The sequence below is a fragment of the Brassica oleracea genome, chromosome C4, assembly GCF_000695525.1.
Source record: "Brassica oleracea var. oleracea cultivar TO1000 chromosome C4, BOL, whole genome shotgun sequence".
In the NCBI taxonomy this organism is placed as follows: Eukaryota; Viridiplantae; Streptophyta; class Magnoliopsida; order Brassicales; family Brassicaceae; genus Brassica; species Brassica oleracea.
In genome coordinates, this window is record NC_027751.1 from 12,861,012 (window position 1) to 12,884,380 (window position 23,369).

At 40.2% G+C, this 23,369-nt stretch overlaps 4 protein-coding genes and 1 pseudogene across 4 annotated transcripts; 2 read left to right on the plus strand and 3 right to left on the minus strand.

Annotated features, from left to right (window-relative positions):
• Positions 1-315: 315 nt before the first annotated feature.
• LOC106340972 (L-type lectin-domain containing receptor kinase IX.1-like) lies at positions 316-2,177 on the minus strand. Its single transcript, XM_013779792.1, has 2 exons — positions 2,103-2,177; positions 316-1,708 (listed from the first exon to the last, which is right to left on the minus strand). The coding sequence occupies exon 2, from the start codon at positions 1,613-1,615 to the stop codon at positions 1,103-1,105; it is 513 nt and encodes a 170-aa protein (XP_013635246.1). The 5' UTR covers positions 1,616-1,708; positions 2,103-2,177; the 3' UTR covers positions 316-1,102.
• A 3,539-nt stretch (positions 2,178-5,716) lies between these two features.
• Positions 5,717-8,668, plus strand: LOC106342193 (root phototropism protein 2). The gene is made up of 4 exons (XM_013781057.1): positions 5,717-5,855; positions 5,951-6,020; positions 6,132-6,509; positions 7,226-8,668. The coding sequence occupies exons 1-4, from the start codon at positions 5,785-5,787 to the stop codon at positions 8,477-8,479; spliced, it is 1,773 nt and encodes a 590-aa protein (XP_013636511.1). The 5' UTR covers positions 5,717-5,784; the 3' UTR covers positions 8,480-8,668.
• A 685-nt stretch (positions 8,669-9,353) lies between these two features.
• Positions 9,354-10,379, plus strand: LOC106342194. Its single transcript, XM_013781058.1, has one exon. The coding sequence runs from the start codon at positions 9,469-9,471 to the stop codon at positions 10,366-10,368; it is 900 nt and encodes a 299-aa protein (XP_013636512.1). The 5' UTR covers positions 9,354-9,468; the 3' UTR covers positions 10,369-10,379.
• Positions 10,380-11,535: 1,156 nt separating this feature from the next.
• LOC106342195 lies at positions 11,536-13,160 on the minus strand (annotated as a pseudogene).
• Positions 13,161-13,922: 762 nt separating this feature from the next.
• Positions 13,923-16,749, minus strand: LOC106338171. The gene is made up of 3 exons (XM_013777206.1): positions 15,961-16,749; positions 15,235-15,906; positions 13,923-14,855 (listed from the first exon to the last, which is right to left on the minus strand). Exons 1-3 carry the CDS (start codon positions 16,747-16,749, stop codon positions 13,923-13,925), a joined length of 2,394 nt encoding a protein of 797 aa, XP_013632660.1.
• Between the last annotated feature and the right edge of the window lie 6,620 nt (positions 16,750-23,369).

A 23,369-nucleotide genomic window follows, 5' to 3' on the forward strand; every position in this document is an offset into this window, starting at 1 on the left:
CATTTGTTGGAAACTGTGTTTGAGCTCGGCGAGCTCGCGTATGGTTGCCAGATCAGAACCTACCGGGGGGTGGTCGGCGAGAAGGGTTTCGTTAGGCTCGTAGTCGTCTGAGATATGGTCGCCTCCGGTCGCCGTCGGGTTGGTGTTAAAGAGGCGACGGCATATCTGCTGGGGACGGCTTGTTTGGCCGTCGGGAGCTGTGAGGGCCGCGACCAGAACAGCTAACTGTTCGTTGGTCATCTTTTGGACTTCGTCTTGATGAGCAAGTCGAGCCATGATAGAGCTCATGAAATCTGCGGCGATGGGCGGCGCGGCTTCGGGCGTTGGGGTTGGTTCACCGCCCGGAGCGCCGAAGGTGGCGTCGTTTTGAACCATGTATATCTAGAACGTTACTTTAGTCAGCCCCACGGTGGGCGCCAATTGTTTGTACAGGATTCAGTCGATTAGAATAATGAACTTAGAAAATGGGGTGACTAAAGACGTTTTTATTAGAATCAAACAGAGGGGTTACAAGATTAACGGGAAGTAAGGAGACAAGACTGAAGGTTTAAGCAACAAGATCAAAGAGATGATTGGGAAACCCTAAATCTAGCCGCTTAGTGTGTAAGTTGTCCAAAAGTCTCTTTTTCGTTGTCTCCTCATCTCCTCTTAAAGTGTCCTCGTCCGTGATGCCCTAATCGTGTCGTCCTTTGGGCCCTGTCGCTAAAGGCCGAGTATGCGGGCCTTGGTACTGTTCTCTCTAAGCCGAGTATATTTGATCGGCTTAACTGATCGGCTAAAAGTACTCTGGGGTCGAGCCGACATCTTTAGCCGCTTAAGCCGACTAAACTGGTCAAGCTTGCCGGGGTAGGGCCTGTTATTCGATGGGTGTTGTGGAGGGATGTAATCCATCTCCTACACTATGTGATTCCGTGTTTGCTCCTGTAGACCCCGAAAAGCCAATGGTAACTTCCGCAGGAAGCACCTTGGCAAGGTCAATGATGTAGAAAAGGCTTGAAGGATTAGATGTTTCTTCATAACTCCAAGAGATGCTCAAGTTTTTAGAAGCAGAATCATACGTGATCTGTGCATGGCATGTATCTTGGCTGTGCAAGCTTGCGTTCTAAGAAGTGTAGTTAGAGGAAGCAAGCGAGTTATTGTTGATCCCAACATGAGACTTAATGTCAAGAGGATCCCACTCATCATTAAAGAAAGTGTCAAATTCGATATGCACAAGCGGGAACCGAGATGAGTAGCCATTGGTTTCGTTAAAGAGGCCTAAGAAACCACCAGCTGAATTAGGAGAGATAAGGATGCCTTGAGGGGCAAGAAAGAAAGCAAACCCATGGCCAAACTCTGTAGAGTTACGCGTATCAATCTTGAAGGTGAAACTGGTAGTGAAGTCGGTAGGCCTCCCTGTTTCAGGATCCCAAATAGCAACCTTTTTAGCATAAGTAGCCCAACCGACACGACAAGTATAACCAGCATTGTTCAGTTCGATGGCGCCATTTGGTGTAGCGTCTCCTTGGTAAGCTATGTTGGGATCACCTGGTGTGAAACGTGAGATGTTAAAGTGGAGTGAGGTAGCAAAAGGGAGAACAAGAAGGACGGAAAAGAACAAGACTGAGTTTTTCATTGTGCTGGTAGTAAGTTCTGAAACCCGTTATGCCATTACTTATAATCTTCTCTCTTTTTTTGTAGATTAGGGACCATCAAGTCAACTTTGAAACTGAAATTATAAAAATGAAGTTCATTAGAAAACCAGAATCAACTTCTGATACCGAATCCGAATCAAATCCCTGTAACCACGGAGTTTTCTTTTCAGTCAACATAGTCTATCTGCTACATGAAAGGATTAATTGTGCTAAACAACATAGTTGATCCTAAGAATAAACAAATGCTAACCCAAAACGAGAAAATGAGTTTCATTCGAACACGACGTTAAAAGAACTTTAAAAACATAAAAGAAAGGTATATACTCAATAAACAAAAGTATATGACACATATGTAATAAACAATAGTGCATGATACTTTGATGTTCACAAAAGCTCCTATGTTGATTGTTTCTTTCTTCGTCAAATCAATCAAGCGAGTTTCGAGTGACAATATTCGTAGTTTCGTACCGTTGACTATATCTGAATCCATGCGAGCACCCGAACCATATATAACGGATAAGAGATTACTCAAATGAAAATGAGATGTTCTAAACTCGTCTGGCGTTTCCTAAGAAGACGACATTAGTGTATGAATTGGATGATGCGTGATTAGGAAAATTGACGTAGACATTGGGCTCTTTTGACAAATAACTAACTTTGGCCCAAATTGTTCGTTTTGTTTTCTAGCTGCATCTATTTCTTAGCCTTTGTTTTGTTTCATGCCTCCTTGGTTTAGCCGTCGTGAGGTTGGGACCGCTGTTTATAATTACGTATCCCCCCACCCACAGTATTTTAAGTATCTGATCTAGATTTGCTCCAACCCGTTTCGAAAATTCGGAAATCTGAAATTTTCATATCCTTAAACAATATAGTATTGTGTTCTACTTTGTGATTGTCTTCTATATAATTATAATCAAACTAAAATAAAACTGCAATCCAAAATACCAATCCGTAGATGCAACCATTATGGTGTAATGTAAATCGTTGATTGAAACTAGACGGCATTACAGCTCATGGCGTTTGTACTTTTGTTAATAGATGATAACACCATCCTCTATGGTCCAACAAAATTCAAAGGTTGAATACTTCATTGAATAATTTTATTAGACTTTATACTAAGACATACAGCCTTACCACCTCAAGAACTTGAATAATTATTCTCTCTGAATTTATAGCCTACACGCGACTCTCGTAATTCGTTTGACCATTTCAGTATTTTGCTGATTTGAGTGTTGAGTTTGGATGCAAAATCCAATTGTATAAAAAACTGAATAGAAATAAAGAGTTAAGTTGAAAATATTCCATCTTGATAAAATAAATAAAATACCCCCACAAGATTTAGAACACCAAACTAATCATGGTGAGTGTGCAAACTTGCACTGTAGATGTATCTACGCACCCAACTATCTTTGAGTATATATATCTGTATAATCCTTATCGTAGTGGTGAAGAATTCATCATAGGATTAGAAAACCAATGTTCTAGTTCTTTCACTGTGTTTGAACAATGGTTAGCCACATTATAGATGCTTTAAACAGCGAGAATAATATATGTTTTAATGGTTCTGAATACAGAATATTACTTCATCTTTAAAAAACAAAATCATGATACTTGGACAATTTATGAAAAATAAAATTTAGTTTGAAGGCTGAAATATTCTTATTGAATCACAAGTTAATTATAAAATTTTAAATTCACGTAACTCGGTTAGGGTTTTACGTATATGAATCTTCAAATTCAAACTACAAATGTAATTTAAACTTTAAAGACTAGGTCTCACCGGCAGAGAATTATTAGGGCAGCTAGAGATATGAGATATCTTAAAGACGATAGGGATACGTGTGTAATAATGATTGGACGGAAAATGGAAACTGGATTCTGAGAGATGATTTGTTGACGTAGCAAAGCCTTACACCATGAGGTTTGAGAATAACGGATCACCACATATTTGGAGTGGGCCTATCCATGACATGTTCCTACTTTCCCTGACTTCCCTGGCTCCCACACCTCTCTAATCGTACATCCACTTTGATTTTCATTTTTTCTTAGATTTATTATCTGTCAATGATTCACATGCATTGTTTTTTTTTATTACATTCAGCATTTCTTCCTTTAATTCAGAAATTTTTAGGCTTTTACATGTGAAATCCTTTTTGCTATCACTTTCTCATTAACCAAACCAAATGTAAGATCGTGGTTCTCATCTTTGATCGATTCACTCTCTACAAATTGCTGCAAACAAAAAAAAATACGAATGATTGATATCGGATGTTATGCTAAAGTAAATGACGATGGATCTTATTTTAGGCATAATAACCAGTTATTTCCGGCTTTTTCACACACAAACTTTTAAGTCATCCCAAAAACCACATGAACAACGGAAAAATAATTTATTCTCCTATGAAGTAGTTGTTCCCGGCTATTTCACACACGAACTTTTAAGTCATGCCAAAAACCACATGAACAATTTTTTTTTTTTTAATTACATACACAAAATATCGATTTTAAACTAATTCCCCAAAAATCGTAAATGGTGTTGTTTAAACGTTAACTTGGTTTATGACCGGTGGAGGGTCGGTTTCATTTAGGTTGATAAAAACAGAATACTATTTCGTTTTTTTCTTCTTCTTTTTGTCAACTGCTTTTCTTTTTCAGAAATATTTTTACTCTTCATCATCAATTGAGGATAAAAAATTTTATTCTGCATTTTCGAGTTATATGACATAGTAAACAGTTGGGGTAGATATTTTCGAGTTATATGACATAAAGCGTATAAAGAGATCATATGACATTAATTTCTGGATTGAAGAGAATATATAAATCACTGCAGGACCGGAACCTGAGAGTAACATCCGCTTACGAAACCAATCAAGTGTCATAGACTGCGCCAATTTTATAGTTCCTTGTGACAATACATGGAAATTGGTAAGTTAGTATTTGCTGCTCTTCTTTCTTTATGCTTCATGTAAAATGTTTTATTTTTCTGCATGATAATAAATTTTATTCCCAATTGATGAAGAGTAAAACGATTTTTGAAGAAGATGAGAAGTTGACAAAAAGAAGAAGAAGAAGAAAAACGACGTAGTATTATGTTTTTATCAACCCAAATTAAACCGTCTCTCCACCTATCATATAATCCAAGTTAACTTTTAAATAACACCATTTACGGTTTTAGGGAAATTAGTTTAAAATCGATAGTTTAAAATCGATAGTTTGTGTATGTAATTCAAAAAATAGAGTTGTTCATGTGGTTTTTGACAAGGCGTAAAAGTTTGTGCGTGAAATAGCCGGAAACAATTAGTTCATAGGAAAATAAGTCATTTTCCATTGTTCATGTGGTCTTTGGCATGACTTAAAAATTTATATGTGAAAAAGTCGGGAACGACTAGTTCATAGGAGAATAAGCAATTTTCCCTAATATCGGCTAATATTAAATTTAGATGACAATTACGTGTTATGAGAGAAGTTAATCTTTAAAAAAATATAGATAAGTTAATCTTAGACATCTATATATATTATGTTCGTTCGTCGTCTGTCACATTTTGTCCTTATTTTTCTGTTCAATCGCCACGACATTGCTGACTTGATAACCTTTCTTCTGGCAATATTCCTCATGTCCACCGTTGTTTAAAAGGATCTCATCTAATATTACTGGTACTACTGCGAACATCTACGTACGTATAACCATGCTCTAGGAACAAATTTGATATGTTGATATTAAAAAATAATTCATAACGAACAAACAACATAACAGATGCTAAATGTCATCTACATATTATCAATAGGTTGGAAAAACGTACATACGTTGTTTATGAGAGGTATGCATTCCCCAATTTCCTAAAACAGCAGTCACTGCAAGTATATATATCCAAATGGGGAATGGTTAAAGATAAAATGGTGAAAAGGAAACTGACCGACGAAGACCAACAGAAAGATCAGAATGATTTAGCTAAAAAGAGATAATAACAATGAAACAACATAACGAAACGACAAATGAAAACATTAGAAAAAAGATGTCACAAGAAGCCAAATGTACATTAATATTACATAGCAATTGGGTGGATAGAATGGGGCCACGTTACGTAATTTTCAATATATAGTCACTCTCCAATTCTGCCTCATCGTCTTCTTCACTGCACATCCAATAACAATGGCGACTGAAGCAAATAACCCCATCAACATGAACTCAATGTCTTCATCTCTTCAGAGAACCGGTCAATGGTATGAACCGGTGTAGTCTCAACTATATAAGATATCTCCCACATGGTTCGTCCATAATCATATGAAATTTATAACTTGTATGTGTGTTAATGCAGGGTTTTCTCACAAGATATTCCTACAGATGTTGTAGTTGAAGTCGGAGAAGCTAATTTCTCCCTTCACAAGGTAACAACAAATCATTTTTCCTATAAAAAGTTCTCATGATTTTGTTTTGTCTAGGTCCAAAATGGTTATAACACGAGATTTATTTGTAAATTTTCTTGATCTTGTATATAGTTCATGCTAGTGGCGAAGAGCAACTACATAAGGAAGCTAATAATGGAATCCAAAGACAGTGACGTGACGAGAATAGATCTCTCGGATATCCCCGGAGGTCCTGAGATGTTTGAGAAAGCGGCCAAGTTCTGTTACGGTGTTAACTTCGAGATTACCGTCCAGAACGTGGCGGCCCTTCATTGTGCCGCTGAGTTTCTTCAGATGACGGATAAATACTGCGACAACAACCTAGCCGGTCGGACACAAGACTTCCTTTCTCAGGTCGCCTTGTCTAGCCTCTCTGGAGCCGTCGTTGTCCTCAAGTCCTGCGAGATTCTCCTTCCTATTTCTCGTGATCTTGGTATTGTCCGCCGTTGTGTGGACGTCGTTGGTGCTAAGGTTTTTAACTCATAACTCTTTCTCAGTTACTTTATAACTAAATATATAAAGTAATATAAATCAATCTAGCTAGTCACTGCCGACTGGTTTTAACTTTAAAGTTAAAAAGGTTATCTAATTTAATATGATATTTGAACCCAATCCACATGTAATCCAAGTCGATCTAGTTCATAATCAATCTGACCTAAAATTGATCATATCGATCTTTGTCGGACTCTCCAAGATTAATTGCCAAAGAACCATTACTTTACTTCAAGGAACCGTATTAGAGATAAAAATCTCACATCCGAATTTGAAAAGGATCACACTTTATATATATAAATAAAATAAGTCAATCCATATGTCGCTCAATAATTTTAGATTCATCTAATTAATATTTAGCTCCTGGTCTTGTTTAGTGTTTAGGTTAATTTATTTTCCAACTTTTACATAACTTAAAAAAAAAAAAACGTTTACATAACTTAATATTAAGATCCCGGTCTTGGTTAGTGTTAAGTTGATTTATTTTCCAACTTTTACATAGTAGTAGTAACAAAAGTAAACTCCGATCTGGTAATTACATTGTTTTATGAGATCAGTTACTTCAGTTTGGTTAACGAACGGTTTAATCAACATAACATCTATTTATTCTCTGCTTCAGTTCCTTTAGTCACAAGTATCTATAATTCTGCGTCCATGCTTGTAACATTAACTGATGATTCGTTTTTTTATTACAGGCCTGCAACGAGGCAATGTTTCCTTGTCGAACACCACCAAACTGGTGGACAGAGGAGCTCTGTATCTTAGACGTTGACTTCTTCACCGACGTCGTAGCTTCCATGAAGCAGAGAGGCCTCAAACCTTCTTCTTTAGCCTCTGCAATCATCACTTACACCGAGCGGTCCTTACGAGATCTCGTGAGAGACCATTCCGGCAGAGGAGTCAAGTTTTCCGACCCCGAAAACAACGACTCAGAGGAGAGATCTCAGCAGAGAGATCTCGTGGAATCCATCGTCTCTCTCTTGCCTTCAGACAAAGGGCTTTTCCCTATCAACTTCCTCTGTTCTCTCCTCCGTTGCGTCGTCTTCTTGGAGGCTTCACTCGCCTCCAAGAACGAGCTGGAGAAGCGAATCTCCGTCGTTCTTGAGCACGTCACCGTCGACGATCTCTTGATCCCGTCTTTCACCTACGACGGTGAAAGACTATTAGACCTCGACAGCGTCAGAAGAATCATCTCTACCTTCGTCGAGAAGGAGAAGAACGTCGGAGTTTTCAACGGCGGAGACTTCAACAAAGGGCTATGCTCAGCTTCGCTACAAAGAGTCGCGAGAACCGTCGACTCTTACTTAGCAGAGATCGCTACTTATGGAGAGCTAACGATCTCCAAGTTCAACGCTATCGCGAATCTCGTCCAGAAGTCAGCTAGAAAGTCCGACGACGATCTTTACAGAGCGATAGACATCTTCTTGAAAGCTCATCCTAACCTAGACGAGATCGAGAGAGAGAAAGTTTGCAGCTCAATGGACCCTCTCAAGCTTTCTTACGAAGCGCGTCTCCATGCTTCGCAGAACAAGAGACTACCAGTAAACATCGTGCTTCACGCGCTTTACTACGATCAGCTAAAGCTGAGAAGCGGAGTGGAAGATAAAGAAGGAGCAGTAGTTGTAGTCCCCGAGGCTGTAGCCACACGTGGACAGGTCAAAGCTGATGCTTCGTTGGCTAAAGAGAACGAAGCCTTGAGGAGTGAGCTGATGAAGATGAAGATGTATGTGTCGGATCTGCAGAAGAGTGGTGCAGCAGGAGCTTCTTCTTCGAATGCACCACCGAGCAATAAGAAGAGCAGCAAAAGTACTTTCTTCTCGTCGGTTTCGAAGAAGCTTGGGAAGTTGAATCCGTTTAGACATGGGTCTAAGGATACTTCGAACATTGATGAGGATCTTGCTGGTGTTGATATCACTAAGCCAAGAAGACGAAGATTCTCTATCTCTTAAGGGGGAAACAAAACGTTTAATCAACGAATTTGTCGTTTTTGTTCCTTGCGTGTGTGTTTAGCTTAGTAGTGTGCTACTCTTTTTTTCATTATTTTTCCTTTTGATGCGTGATTTATTTTGTTTTTGGACTGTGTTTATTGTATAATAATAAGTGTGATATTAAAAAGTAAAGAAAATCAATACCACTAATTTGATTTTTTTTTTAATTACCGGCCGGTTCCTAAATCGAGAACCGAATTACCCAAATCTAAATAAACCTAATCGAAACCGAACAGAAAATCGAATGTTCATGTCTAAACTAAAAGTATAAATTTTTTTTTTTTAAACTTAAAAAGGTTAAACCCGGTTCTATCAAAGACACAGACCTAACCTCTGGGTGGAAGGTGCAACCCACCGATGAATCTTTTCCCGGGTATTCAAATGAGCCGTAAGCATGGACCCATATCCGCGTGGTCACATGTAGAGCTAATAATTTCGCAGTAGAGGAGAATCGATCCCTGGTCTGGACTAACAGGGAAACTCCTCCTCCAGTGGAACCACTGCAATGTGGTTTAAAAGTATAAACTTTCATTAGTGAATTTCTTCAGTTCTAGATTGATTGTTTTAAACGGGTATGTAAGCTGGTATATCACAATTTAATTCTTATTTGTAACTTGACCCTTACGAGTTTCAAAATCTTTATTAGGCAATTCAAAGGTTTTAGTCACTAAAACAACTCGTTGCCGCTAATTTTAAGTTGATTTAAGAAGATTAGTACATGAAAAATCTGAAAAGTCTAATTTAAGGTCATCATAGGCTTTGTTTTTTTTTTCTTAATGTAATAAGCCATAAATAGATTAACGAATCAAATTTGTTATAGACCAGACAGCCTTGATCTACCGTTAAGAGATTTATGACCTTAGAAGTTATCTTTCCAACCAGCCTTTCTGTGACTTGAGTAGAAGGGAGACAAAACCTAATTTTGATGAAATCTCTAAAACAAAGCACCAATGTCGGAGCATCTTCCTCCTCCTCAAAGGAGGGCTTCTTCCGGATTTGGTGATCCCGCATTGGTATTCCCTGAGTTTGCTTCAAAGCAACGCGGCCTCGAGAAAGTTCAAGAAGAAGAAGGAGAAGGAGAAGATAGCAGCTACGGCGGGAAAGGCTCTTTTGACCTGAGCTCCAGGTTCTCGAGCCCTTCCGTCTCTCGAAACGGGTTCGAAACACCCAAGAAGACTTCATCTCTGAAGCTGCCTGGGTTCAGAGAGGAAGAAGAGACGGACCGAAGTACAAACTCGGGTTCCTTTGTGGATCGCGAGGAGAAGAGAAAGTGCCCTGGATGTTTCAGAAAATGCTGTGCATGCACGTGCATGTTTCTTTCCATCGTTCTTATAATCTTGTTGTTGACAGGGCTGTCTGTGAACTCTTCGGTGAAAGCTAGTCTACCTCAGGTTTCTGTAACAAACCTCAGGTTCTCGAGATTAGATTTCGCCAATTCAACAACGGATCTTTTGATGAATGCGAACATGAAGACGGTTCTTGAGCTGTCTAACAAGAACGACAAGTTGTTGTATTACAGCCCCATGAAAGCTGCTGTCTCTTCTGAGAACATAAACCTCGGACAGAAGAAGCTTGGTGGGTTCATGCAAAGCCCTGGAAACGTTACTTATTTGAGTATTCCCACCAGGCTTAGAAAAGCGAAGGTCTATGATGTTGATGCTACGTTGCTGAGAAACAAAGAGAAGAAGCTTGAAGCTGTGGTTAATGTGCGTTTGAGTGGGAAACTGGGTTTTGATTGGTTGGGATTTAGGATTCGTTTACCAACTGTTATTGATTGTGAAGATGTGAAACAGAGTGATGTGATCAATGGACTCAAGCCCACGTGTGATGTTCGAATCTTTTGGCAATGAAAATCGATTAATACACAAGACCCTTTGTTCTTTTTTTTTTTGGTTTCTAATTTTCCTTCTTGTAGATGGAATAACATAGAAAAAAAGTAACTAATTTTTAGTTTCTCTAAAATTAACATAAAATTCACAAACGTATTTACATTTATTTTGGCATTACGCATTTAAATTTTCATAGTTTATGTTTTACTTCAGATTATGGGTATCTTTCCACAATCTAACTTAGGTTGTAAATATTTTTTGTTACTAGTGGTTTTTCCGCTCTCGGGGTTCTGTATCTTTGGTTGCATCTAAATGTTATATATAGGTAGTATTGGTTTACTTTAAACAACATTGTTATATTTTAAGATATGTGGTGAGTACTTAACAATCAAGATGCTCTAGACGTCAGAGAGAAAAAAAAAAAGGAGATTTTTTGTGTGCCTGCGCCGACGAGTTTCATAGCACCGGTGCTAGGATTTTTCTTTCAATAGTCTTATCTTCCTTGTTTTCTAACGTTATGGTTTTATTCTAGTGGTATCTTTCAAAGTTTCTGGAGATATTTTCTTTTTTCCACTGAATTTTGTAATCGGAGATATATTCGTCTTACTCCGATCTTTGTTGTTATGGTTATTGCAGATTGTTTGACGGATTTTAGAGCAAACTTTTCGAAAGAGAGATATCTTCCGGAACAACTTTAACCAAAGAAAAAAAAATATATCTTTATCTAAAGAACTTTTATCGTGTAGGCAGTGGAAATGCATGCAACCCATTGTAATGCAGGAAAGAACTTCAACTGTCAAAGGACGCATACTAAGATCATTCTGATATCAATGTATTGGCAACATACAACCAAATTTTGGTTTGGAATTCATCATTGATTTCTCTTGTAGGAATCTTTGTTGGATCATATTTTTTACGGAATAGATTGTTTCTTAAGTGTTTGTTTTGGCTTTTCTTTTGATGTGATATTATATTTCAATTTTTATGTTATTGTTTTTTATAGACAATATGAATTAAATAACTTTTAGATGGAAAAAAAATATGTGGCGAGTTAGTCCTCGAGCAGTTTAAACATAATTGGTCGTGCATGTTCGTTATGTTATTTTTTTTTGGTGTAAATGTTAAGATTTATTCCAGCTTTTCTAAGTTTTACATAGTTTGTGGAAGAGACCACTTATTACAATAAAGGAGACAGAGCTTACATTAACTAAAAGGAGAGATGAAACAAAAATAAAGATCGAGCAGAGATGGAGAAGAGGCAGTCACTGAGGGAAAAGACAAGAGCCTGTCACGCATAGCTCGATCAATCACCCGGAAGAAAGCTGAAAGATGGAGTGCTGAGCCACGAAAGATACGAGCATTTCGCTCCCGCCAGAGAATGTAGATGATGACCTGTAATAGCAGCTTGAAGACCTTCTTAGCTGAAACCGCATGAGGTCCCTGAAGACGTTCACAAAATGCAACTGCGGAAAAGAGATCAGATGGTGGATTGGACATGAACCTGCCACAAAAACATGACCAAACACTAGCTGCAAAAGAACACTCAAAGAACAGATGTCTATGAGACTCAACACCATTTGAACACAAGACACATCCACTCGGGACAGATAAGCCCCAAGATAATAACCGGTCACGAGTTGGCAGTCTTCCCAGCATAGAGAGCCAGGCAACAAAAGAACATCGGGGAATCTCTTCCTTGAACCAGATTGTAGAAAACCATGGGAGAACAGGAGATGGTTCCCTAAGAATTTCCCACGTAACTTTGGAAGAAAAGGAGTTAGTAAAACAGCCTGTTGTAGCTCCTCTCCAAAGAAAAACATCGCTACCATTAGAGGCAGACGGATGCGTTATTGTAGACAAGATGATTTGGAGTGTCTCAGCAAAGTCAGACCTACTGGAGGGAGAAACCAAAATCCATTTTGAACCGCATCAGCCACTGTAGCCTGAAGCGGAATTCTCTAGTGCCTAGGTCCGGATGAACCAAATAAAGAGAACAAAGGACCCAACTCTGTCCAGTAGTCAAACCAGAAAGAAGCAGTGCAACCGTCTCCAATACCACACCGCATATAAGTACCCAGTGAATCCCTAAGCTCAAGCATCGATCTGACTGTCCGAGAGAATCTTGGAGAATCATTAACCAACCAAAAATTAATCCCCGAAATCTATTATGAGCTAACCAAGGTACCCGTAAGGAGCCAGAGGAAGAGAAGAATAACCAGACTCTCTTTAAGCGAAAAACCATCTCAAACTCTTCCAACTTACGGATCCCCAAACCTCCTTCCTTCTTCGGTTTACAAATGTTTGGCCAGGCCACCCTAGCCCCAACTGCAGAGGAAGTGTTATTTTTCCAGAGAAAAGCATAGCAAAGAGAGTCAACTTTAGCGTAGAACCTTTTAGGCAGCACAAACACAGAGCTCCAAAAATTTACCATACCATAAATAACAGAGTAAATCAGCTTGATTTTCTCTGCATAAGACAATGTTTTGACTGTCCAGGAATGGAGTTTGGATGTTATACGCTCGAGAAACGGCTGGATAGTCGCCCATTAGATTTTATTCGGACTGAGGGGTAAGCCCAAATATCTGGTGGGAAAAGCTCTGCGCTTGAAGCCTGCCAAATCACTTAGAACAGAAGCCTGCAACTCCGAGTAACCTCCATAGAAGATCTCAGTTTTCGACTCATTTACATCCAGTCCCGACCAACTCTTAAAAACAGACATAACTTCCTTAACACCATCAGTGGAGAAACGAGAGCCATCCGAGAATACCAACAAATCATCTGCGAACAGCAAGTGAGTCAATTTCGGCGAAGAACAAAGATGAAGTCTGAAAGAGCCTGCATCTTCAGCCTTGCCTAGTAAGCGAGAAAAGCATGATGAACAAGTACAGAGACATTGAGTCGCCTTGCCGCATACCCTTTTTGCCCTCAAAGAAACCTGCCAGCTCCCCGTTAATAGCCACTGAGAACATCGGGGAAGTTGTACATTCCTTGATCCACGTTATAAAGAGAGGAGGGAACTGCTGAGCTTCAAGTGTTTTGATCACAAAGTCCCAACAAACAGTGTCAAAAACCTTCCTAATGTCCACCTTCAACATAGCACTCTTGTGACTAGAAGAGGTATTATATTCCTTGATTAACTCTGAAGCCAACAAGACATTTTCTCCCAAACTCCGACCTTTTAAAAAGGAAGCCTGGTTCGGGCTAACACACTCTTGCAGGATCGGCTTGAGCCGGTTTGCTATGATCTTAGATATGACTTTATAGAAAATGTTGCAGCAACTAATCGGTCTATAGTCTCCCAATTTACACGCTTCAGATTTCTTCGGTATCAAGGCAATAGCCGTTGTGTTAAGATCCTTGAGCAGTCTCCCATTTCTGAAAAACTCCCGCACTGCCTGAACCACATTGGAACCCACTGTGTCCCAAGAAGCCCGAATGAACTCGACAGAATACCCATTCGGACCTTGACTCTTATTTAAAGGCATAGCAAAAATGGTTCCTTTAATTTCACATTCACGGACTTCCCGAGATATATAAGCCTGCTGCAGTCTAGAACACCGAAACGGAAGAATGTCCTACAGGTCAGGAATCGTCGCTGATGAAATAGGTAGATCAGTATTGCCAAGAATGCTCTGAAAATAAGCAGCTGAATGTGATTTGATATCATCAGTAGTAAGGTACAAGTGATCAGATTCATCCTTTAGATAGTGTATGTGGTTCCTTGTCTGATGTTGAGAGACCACCCGATGATAGAAAACTGTATTTCGATCACCCACATCCGCCCATCTCACTCTAGAACGTTGCTTGTAGAACTTCTCCTCCGCCGTAAGAAGGACATTTAACTTCTGTCTTTGAACATGTTCTTCTCTAGCAGTAACAATATCAGGCGAGGTTAAAAGAGATCGTTGCAGGTCCACTACAACCACCGACTGATCCTTAACCCTTTGAGAGATTCCACTGAAATGCTGCTTATTTAACCTCTTCAAACCCCCTTTCAACAATTTCATAGAACGGACCAGTTTGAACTGATTAGTACCGGTAATCTGATCACACTGCCATGACCCTGAGACTATATCATTATATTGAGGATGATCCACAACATGATGATAGAACTTGAAAGTTTTGCAAACCCGGCGGGTTGCTGAAGGTAGCCGAAATAAACATGGAGCGTGTTCAGACTGCGACGGGTCCAAGAAATCCGCAAAAGAATCAGGGAACTTTGTAGTCCAATGCTGATTTATTAGAGCATGATCAATCCTAGTAGATATGGGGTTTTCATCCTGACTGTTCCTCCAAGTAAAAGGAGGCCCCTTAAACTGTGCCTCAAAAAGCTGAGCGTCCTGGAGACATAGATTTGCATCTTCGATGCCAGCTTCGTCAACCTGAGAGGAAAAATGGTTAGAATGATGGGAAGTCCGCAGCATCTGGTTGAAGTCTCCGAGGTCAGCCCAAGGAAACCGAGAAACTGGGGTAGAATCGTGAAGCTCCACCAGACCCTCCCAGAGACACTGACAATCCTCCAATAAGTTGAATCCATACACAAAAGTAATAGTGAGAGAAATATTTTCCGACTGAATAACAACCCCACAAGTGACTGCCTGGGCCGTAGCGCTGTAAACAAACATATAGAGACCCGAGGATCCCAAACCACAACAATACGGCCAGCTTCATGCTCTCCATAATTTCCAAAAAACTGCCATCCAAAAGGTAAAGCCCTCCTAATTCGCTCCTTATTTGACTCTAATATACGAGTCTCCAAAAAAGCTCCAAAAAGTGGCCTATGGATATTAATCCAATCTTCGGTCATAGTGTGGCGTCTATCACTATTAAGCCCTCTCACATTCCATACAAAAAACATATTTATATGATTTATCGGGATTTTGTGACCTTGCGGCCACACTTCCTGTTATTGACCAGGAAAAAAGGTTCTTCTACAATCTTAGCCTTATCCAGTCTCAGCTTCGGACCAGCATCTAAACTTTCATCAATCACCACAGAACTTGACCTCACATCCACAGAAAGTCCATATGTCTTTGTAACTTCTGTACCACTGAGTTCCTCCGTAGGAATACCAACAGTAAGGTCCATGTTTGCAGAACCAGCCGGAGCAGATCCGTTGCCCCTTTGAGATACCGCTTCTACACCATCAGAAGGTCTAAATTCACCTTCCTCCATATCTGGCTCAGTGACTTCTTTGGAGACAATAACAGCTTCAGAATTTCCAGGAGATGGAGTGACACCAACTCCTTGCTTTGACGACTCATAAACTCCAGAAATACCAACAGGGAAAGTAACACCAACTCCTTGCTTCGACAACTCCTCAACTCCAGAAATACCAACAGGGGAAGGAACACCAACTCCTTGGTCTGACAACTCCTCAACTCTCGAAGTACCACCATGACCAGCGGAACCCCGTCTAATCTTGGGGTCTTGACAGCGACCATGACGAGACTTTGATGGATCCCTAGGTGCTTCTGGATTAGATTTCTTTGCTGAGGTGCGCTCAGGAGAACCGTGGGGAACATTCACTCGACATTTGTCCGTTTTATGACCATATTTCTAGCATCTCTCACATTTTACTGGGAGCCAGGGATAAGAGACATCAATGATAACCTCCATGCCGTTGGAGAATCCAGAAACAATTGATTGAGGAAGCTTGACGATAAGATCAACTTTGACATACATCTCTGCCACCTCAAAATTGAGTTTCCTTTCCGTTTCAGGCGCGAGGGAATCCGGCTTGCCAATTGCAGTTGCTAGCCTGTTCAAGCTCTCCTTGTTGAACAAGAGATAAGGAACATTATGCATCTCTACTGGGACAACAGCATAAGTGAGAGGAGCTTCTTTTGGAGAGAAATCGGGAGACCACGGTGCGACAAACATAGGCGCTCCTGCGATATTCCAACAGGTGCGAGACAAGATCTTGGGGTTCGTGACTCTAAGAAGGAAGTAGCCGTGCCCAATACGATGAACATAGATCTTAGGGCCCGACTTAGCCCACACAACATTTATAACTCCAATGATTCGACCCATTTGAGGGATATCTCCATGGAAACGAGCATATATGAAATCCTTGAACTCAAGTTTTGCTGACTCGATGTTCTCATCAGGTATAAGGACAAACGGAACACCAGACACGTGTTCAGTGGGGTTACCAAGCTCTTGCATCTGAGCCGAGCTCTTAAGCAAAGAAGCGTAATTCTGAACTGGGCTCTTCGCCTCGTGTGAGGGTTGAACCATATTCTTAGAATCAATCACCAATGGGAGAGAAAGATGTTGTAGCTTAGAGGTTTGAACCTCAGTCACGACTGGAAATGCACCAACCGGAGCCCCGGTAGGAGAAATTGAAACAAATCCCGCCAAGATAGGGACCGAAGTGCTGGACGAAGGTGAACCGGTCATCTGAGCCTTAGACCCAAGTGCTGCTACATCAACGGCGGAGTTGTTGAGGGGAGAGAGAGAGACCCGTTCTTCTTCGACGAACTTGCGGCGAAAGCGGCGGAGCCCATTAGTTGAGCGATTTTGGTGGAGGCGAGGAACGACGAACGATTTTTCTTTTTCTTCTTGGGTAGCATCGTGACATGAGGGAGGAGGACCGGGAGAGGCGAGAGATTAAACGCCGGCGAGCGTGAAGCCCGAGGACGGCGGAGCTAGGTTAACGGAACCTTATCCCTTTTACAGTCGCCTTAGGAGAGAGACAGTCGCCTTAGTTAACGTGTTGTTTTTAAAACTGTTGTGGGTAAACTTTTTATAGTGACTGACCCCACCCTGAAAGGCCCCGCATCCAGAAAAATCCTATTAGCGCCGTAGAAACCCGTGGGCCATCTGCGACATGATTTTTTTTGGAGAGGTTTCAGTACCACCCCGCTGACAGAGCGTTGCACTTTTCACTGATTCATTGAGATATCATTGATGGCCTAGTGGTTTCAATGAGATTCTCACACACGACTGCCAGAGGTCGCGAGTTCGACTCTCTGTCAGCGGGGTGGTACTGAAACCTCTCCCAAAAAAATCCTGTCGCAGATGGCCCACAGGTTTCTACGGCGCTAATAGGATTTTCCCGGATGCGGGGCCTTTCGGGGTGGGGTCAGCCACTATAAAAAGTTTACCCACAACGGTTTTAGAGATATCATTGATGGCCTAGTGGTTTCAATGAGATTCTCACACACGACTGCCAGAGGTCGCAAGTTCGACTCTCTGTCAGCGGGGTGGTACTGAAACCTCTCCAAAAAAATCCTGTCGCAGATGGCCCACGGGTTTCTACGGCGCTAATAGGATTTTCCTTGATGCGGGGCCTTTCGGGGTGAGGTCAGTGACTATAAAAAGTTTACCCACAACAGTTTTGAGATATCATTGATGGCCTAGTGGTTTCAATGAGATTCTCACACACGACTGCCAGAGGTCGCGAGTTCGACTCTCTGTCAGTGTAGTGATACTGAAACCTCTCCAAAAAAATCCTGTCGCAGATGGCCCACGGATTTCTATGGCGCTAATAGGATTTTTCTGGATGTGGGGCCTTTTGGGATGTGGTCAGTCACTATAAAAAGTTTACCCACGACAGTTCACGTTCGTTATGTTTATTCTGCTTTTTGTTTATGATTAATATTGTGAATTTGTTGTTGCATAAATGTTGCTATGGGAGGAGGTGTTTGTTCATAGGCTGATGTTTGGTCGGTGGTATCATTCGAAATTATTTTACGTCCAGTTGTATAGTTCTGTGTTTTGGTCTTAGTTTGTGAATGTGAATGTAACATTGTTTTATTTGGAAAGTTGTCCAGGTGAGAATAGATTCTATGTGGTTGGTGTAACGGTGTTACTGAATGTTGAATTTGCTCTTTTCTATTTCTAATTGGCAGCTTCTGACTTGTTTTTCCATCAGACTTTGTGTTATTATTGTTTGGGCTTCTTTCGATGGTCTATGTTAAATAAAATTAAAAAGTTTAGTACATGTATGTTTGTTTTTAAATACCCAATAATTTAATTATTGTAACTTTAACATGCTATTAAATCTTGGGGAGGGGCTTAAAAGTTTAAAATTGTTGTCTTTGTTATTTAGGTGGCTCATTACAATTGTTTTTAATGGCCCTGTCGATTATGATTTAAATGGTTTATAATATTTTTGGCTAGAGGTTTTTGTTTTAGTTCGACGAAGGTGCCATTTGTTTATATTTCAAAAACTTCAACGCAATGTATGTTTTCTCATGTATGTTGTAGCAGTGTTACGAAAGAGGCCATGTTTGATACAACCTTAAACTAATTTGTTGGGTCCCAAATGCAAGAGTGGATCGGATCGTGCTAGGCGGAACAGGTTGCTGTCTATTCCTGGGTCTTCGTCTGCTCCTCACACCCCTTCTCTGCTCGAGCTTTATTTCTGTTTCGTCTCTCCCTTCAGTTAATTAAAACTCTAGAAATTCTCTCCTTGTAATAAGTTGTGCAATCACAACATTGTAAAACTCAGAAAATTGGTATGAATCTTAACATTCAGACCCAAAAAAAAAATGCAAGAGGGTTTAGAATGTATGTTTTTATGTGTTTAGGTTTGTTCTTTTTGGGGCTATGATGCATGGTCTGTTTGTACATCACCTGCAAAAAGACAGAAGTAAAGTGTGCTTGATTTGATGATTGGGCACGGTATCATCATCCTCGGTTAGTTGTTTGAGCCTGACGTGTTTCGTTTTATTTCTTGTATATCGCTCAACCTCTTCCGGGATCATAAACATCATTTTTGGGACCGTGGGGGTATATCATGCCTTGGTATTCTTGTTGCCATGCCTTGGTTTTCTTGTTGCCATGCCTTGGTTTTTTGTTGCTTCGCTGACATTCCATGTTTCCTTGCAGGAAGTATGATTTAATAAATCGATGGTGGTGTGGTGTGGTGTGTTGTGTGTACTTGATCGTGTTGGCAATCATTTCATGACAAATAATTAAAAAAAACAACTTTGATTTTCAATATTTTAGGAAACATAAGAAACAAACCCACTGTTCCTTTGACCACGTTCATAAGAAACAAACCCATTTCAAAGCTCAGTTACATTTAAAAAAAAACTCAAATTACATCCGAAAGACTTTTGAACGAATTAATAATGCTAAAAGTTTTGTTGACGTTATATCAAAAGACATTCTGGAGTTGGTGCAGCCATTTGAATCCACAGCTATACTTCTCAAGCCTCATGGTATATAAAACTTACCCCTCTTTTTAGCGATAGAGACTTAGAATTAATTAATAACAAGGAAACCGTTTACCTTCTAATGAGTTATTGTAGATCCTAAAATCTACGCTAAGTATTTGATAGTGATCGGGAGTTTAATATAGGGAAGATAAATGATGTAGGCAACAATATCTTTAGAACACAACGATGTAATTAGTTTTCAGTAGGTAAAAATGAGTTTTATTGATGAATAAGATCGAATACAATGAGTTAAACAAGATCGAATGTTACAAACGAGATAGTTAAGAGAAAAGATCTAAAGATGGATGAAAACAAGGTCGAAGTATGGGTGTAGCTCTCTCTAGGGTTTTCAACGTGTCCCCTTTCTTATGCATCGATCTCTTCTTATAACGGGCTGCTCCCGTGATCTTTGCAACTGTTCCGCGATCTCCAGATCTTCGAAGTCTCCGTCTGGAGCTCGCGTGCTCGCTATGGGCTTTAACTCTTCGCAGCCCATTAATGTATTGACCGAAATTGGGTCCAACAGTTATCATAACAAAGTTTCACTCCGGTTTGTGCCAAACTTTGTTCTGAAAAGAGTAGTGATGTGAAAGCACCGTAGCCTATTGGTTAAGGTTTAAAGGCTTTTACATCCAGATATGGGGTTCGATTCCCAGACTATTTAATTTCTTGCAGATTATATGATGTGAAGCTTATCGGAGGTTCCAGAGTGCTGTAGGCAGAGCCGTTCGTTGTGGTCGTCTGCTGCGGAGAGAGCTGTCCATCGAGGATGTCGTACATGCAGAACCGTCTATCGATCCAAATGTTTCGGAAAGTGCTTCATCGTGGAATCCTTATCCGTAGAGCCGTTCACCAATATTTCATATGTTGCAGGCAATTGATCATCATATGTAATAGAGGTAGAGATTATATGATGATGTAATATGTTTTCCAATGTTAAAAAAAAAAGAAAAGAGTAGTGATCAGACTATAAATAAATATGGTTCTTCAATGTAGCAGTGAGTTTGTCTTCCCTCAGATCCTGCAGACAGTTTCCATACATCTTTTAATTATGCTATTAAAACGATGAGAAATATTACATAGACGATTCTACAGCCGACAACTCTACCATCATATGAGAAGGCATGTCTGACTGCATCACTCTGAACCGTCCTATGAGATCCATGTTCGATGATACGTCCTGCACCATGCTGAAAACTTCTTGTAACTTTTTCTCCATAATCTACATAATTTGCGTTTTTTTGGGGTTTGAACCCCAAACCTTCTGGTGTAGAAGCATTAATGAACTCTTAGTCAAACCACTGGACTAAGGGGGCTTCCTAAACTTAACATTTGTTTTTCTTTTTTTCTGAAACTATTTAAACACAACATATAAGATTTGGCAGTAACTTTTCCTAAAAAATTACAAGCAAATATCACAGGTTTAACAATTGTTATTTTCACACAATTATATTATTTATTGTTTTTAAACGTAACCGATTGTGAAAGCACCGTAGCCTATTGGTTAAGGTTTAAAGGCTTTTACATCCAGATATGGGGTTCGATTCCCAGACTATTTAATTTCTTGCAGATTATATGATGTGAAGCTTATCGGAGGTTCCAGAGTGCTGTAGGCAGAGCCGTTCGTTGTGGTCGTCTGCTGCGGAGAGAGCTGTCCATCGAGGATGTCGTACATGCAGAACCGTCTATCGATCCAAATGTTTCGGAAAGTGCTTCATCGTGGAATCCTTATCCGTAGAGCCGTTCACCAATATTTCATATGTTGCAGGCAATTGATCATCATATGTAATAGAGGTAGAGATTATATGATGATGTAATATGTTTTCCAATGTTAAAAAAAAAAGAAAAGAGTAGTGATCAGACTATAAATAAATATGGTTCTTCAATGTAGCAGTGAGTTTGTCTTCCCTCAGATCCTGCAGACAGTTTCCATACATAATCTACGCGTATAAAAAGAGAAAATCATCGAAGTGTTAATAAAGAAGGGAAATTAAAACAATGTACTTTGATCATCCTGAAGCATTTTCTTTCTAATTTCGGGCTCTTGTGATTCTAAATCAGCTTCGTCTGATGCCAACTAAGCAAGTGCAAGTTTGCAAACGTATTCTTCAGACCATGCTTGCAAAAAGCATACCAATTAAGAAGGATCACCCTTTGCATTCGACCACAACATTCTCAAAACCTTGTAAGCCTCATATAATACATATCATCACAAAAAAAAAAACAGGAAAAATAATGCGAGAGAGAAGAACGCCATTACATCCATTAGCGATCCAGTAAACAATAGACCAAACCCCAAGAAACTGTAGCAATGTGAACATAAACACGTTAACATAACCTGATAGTTTTTAGACCATTTCCAATGAGGGTTCTTCTCATTGGAACTCTTAAAATATGTATATATATATATATATATATATATATATATATATTATATACGTATAAATATTTGTAGGATCCATAATTTTTGTGGAACTCCATAGGCAAAAGTTCTTAGAATGGGACTTTAAGAACATGATTAACGCTGTATCTTAGATATGTCTCTTAGGATATTATGATTTAAAAAACAAATACAATTAACACGTGTCGCTCTTAATTAGGTGATGCAAGAACCGTGTCTTAGCATACAAGTGTCGCTCTCTCTTCTCTTCCTGCCTGTTTCTCTTCTCTTCCTCTCTTCGTCTCTATCTCTTCATCATGTGTCTGCTCTAATCCATTGATCGGATCTCCGTTTGATGCTTGATTGATTTAGAATCGATGCTTGATTGATTTAGAATCGGGTCAGATGAGGGAATGGTGATCCGGGAGCACTCGGGGCTTACTTTAGAGGAGGTCAGAGACGAAGTTCTTCTTCTCCGAGGATCCAAGAGTGTTGGAGGCGGCGTGTGCGTTGTCTGGGTTTGGGTTTCCTTGGAATAAGCTTGGGAGGTTGTATAAAGAGGAAAGGTCTGTTTTATTTTATTTTGCAGAGTGGGGATGAGATTGGTTTGGTGCTGGGTAGGTTGAATGGTGGGGGGAGGGTTTAGTACTGTGGCTGTGGCTGGTGTTTGTTTAGCGTTTCCGAGTGTTCTGCGTGGTGGTGTAGAGATTGGTTGTTTGTTTGTTAAGCTGAGGAAATTGTTTGAGGAGTTTGGTTCAGAGGATGTTGTTGAAGAGAATGTGGAGTCTTGGTATGCCTTTGGTAGGAAAGTTAGGGTGTTTTACGATTTGGGGTTTGAGAGTGAGGAGATGTGGGAGTTGATGGGTAGAAACAGATCATTGTTTATGGAATGTTCAGAAGAAGCTCTTGTGAACAAGACTGATTATTTTTGTAGATTTGGTATTAGAACTCCTGACACACAAGCAGAAAAAAATATATTGGTGGGACCTGTAGAGGATGGATTTGACCATCCTCAAGACCCGAGGAATAGAAAGGCCTGGCCCGGATTAGGTAGAGCGATGGCTCGATCGGTCGGCTCAAGAGTTAGGTCTCTTGGCTTGACTCTTGAGTACTTTTAGTCGATCATCATCGACTGAAGTACATCCGTCTCAGCGGCTGCTCGGACGCCTACGGGCTTCTCGGCCCAGCAGAGGAGGCCCACCAAGATGGCGTACATTAGGTCAAGGACGAGGCATCAGGACGTCTATATAAGGGAAAGGGGAGACAACGAGAGAAGGATCTGAAATCACTGACTAACACTTGGCGGCTAGATTAAGGTTTTCACCTTTGCTTCATCTCGCCGTTAGTTGTACTTTTCCGGTAGCTCATCGAGCCACCGGCTTCCTCTCTGTCGCACTCTCTTCTTTTCCCTTGTAACCGACTGAGCGTTTTTCTCCGACCATTAATAAGACGTCTTTGTTTAAACCCACATT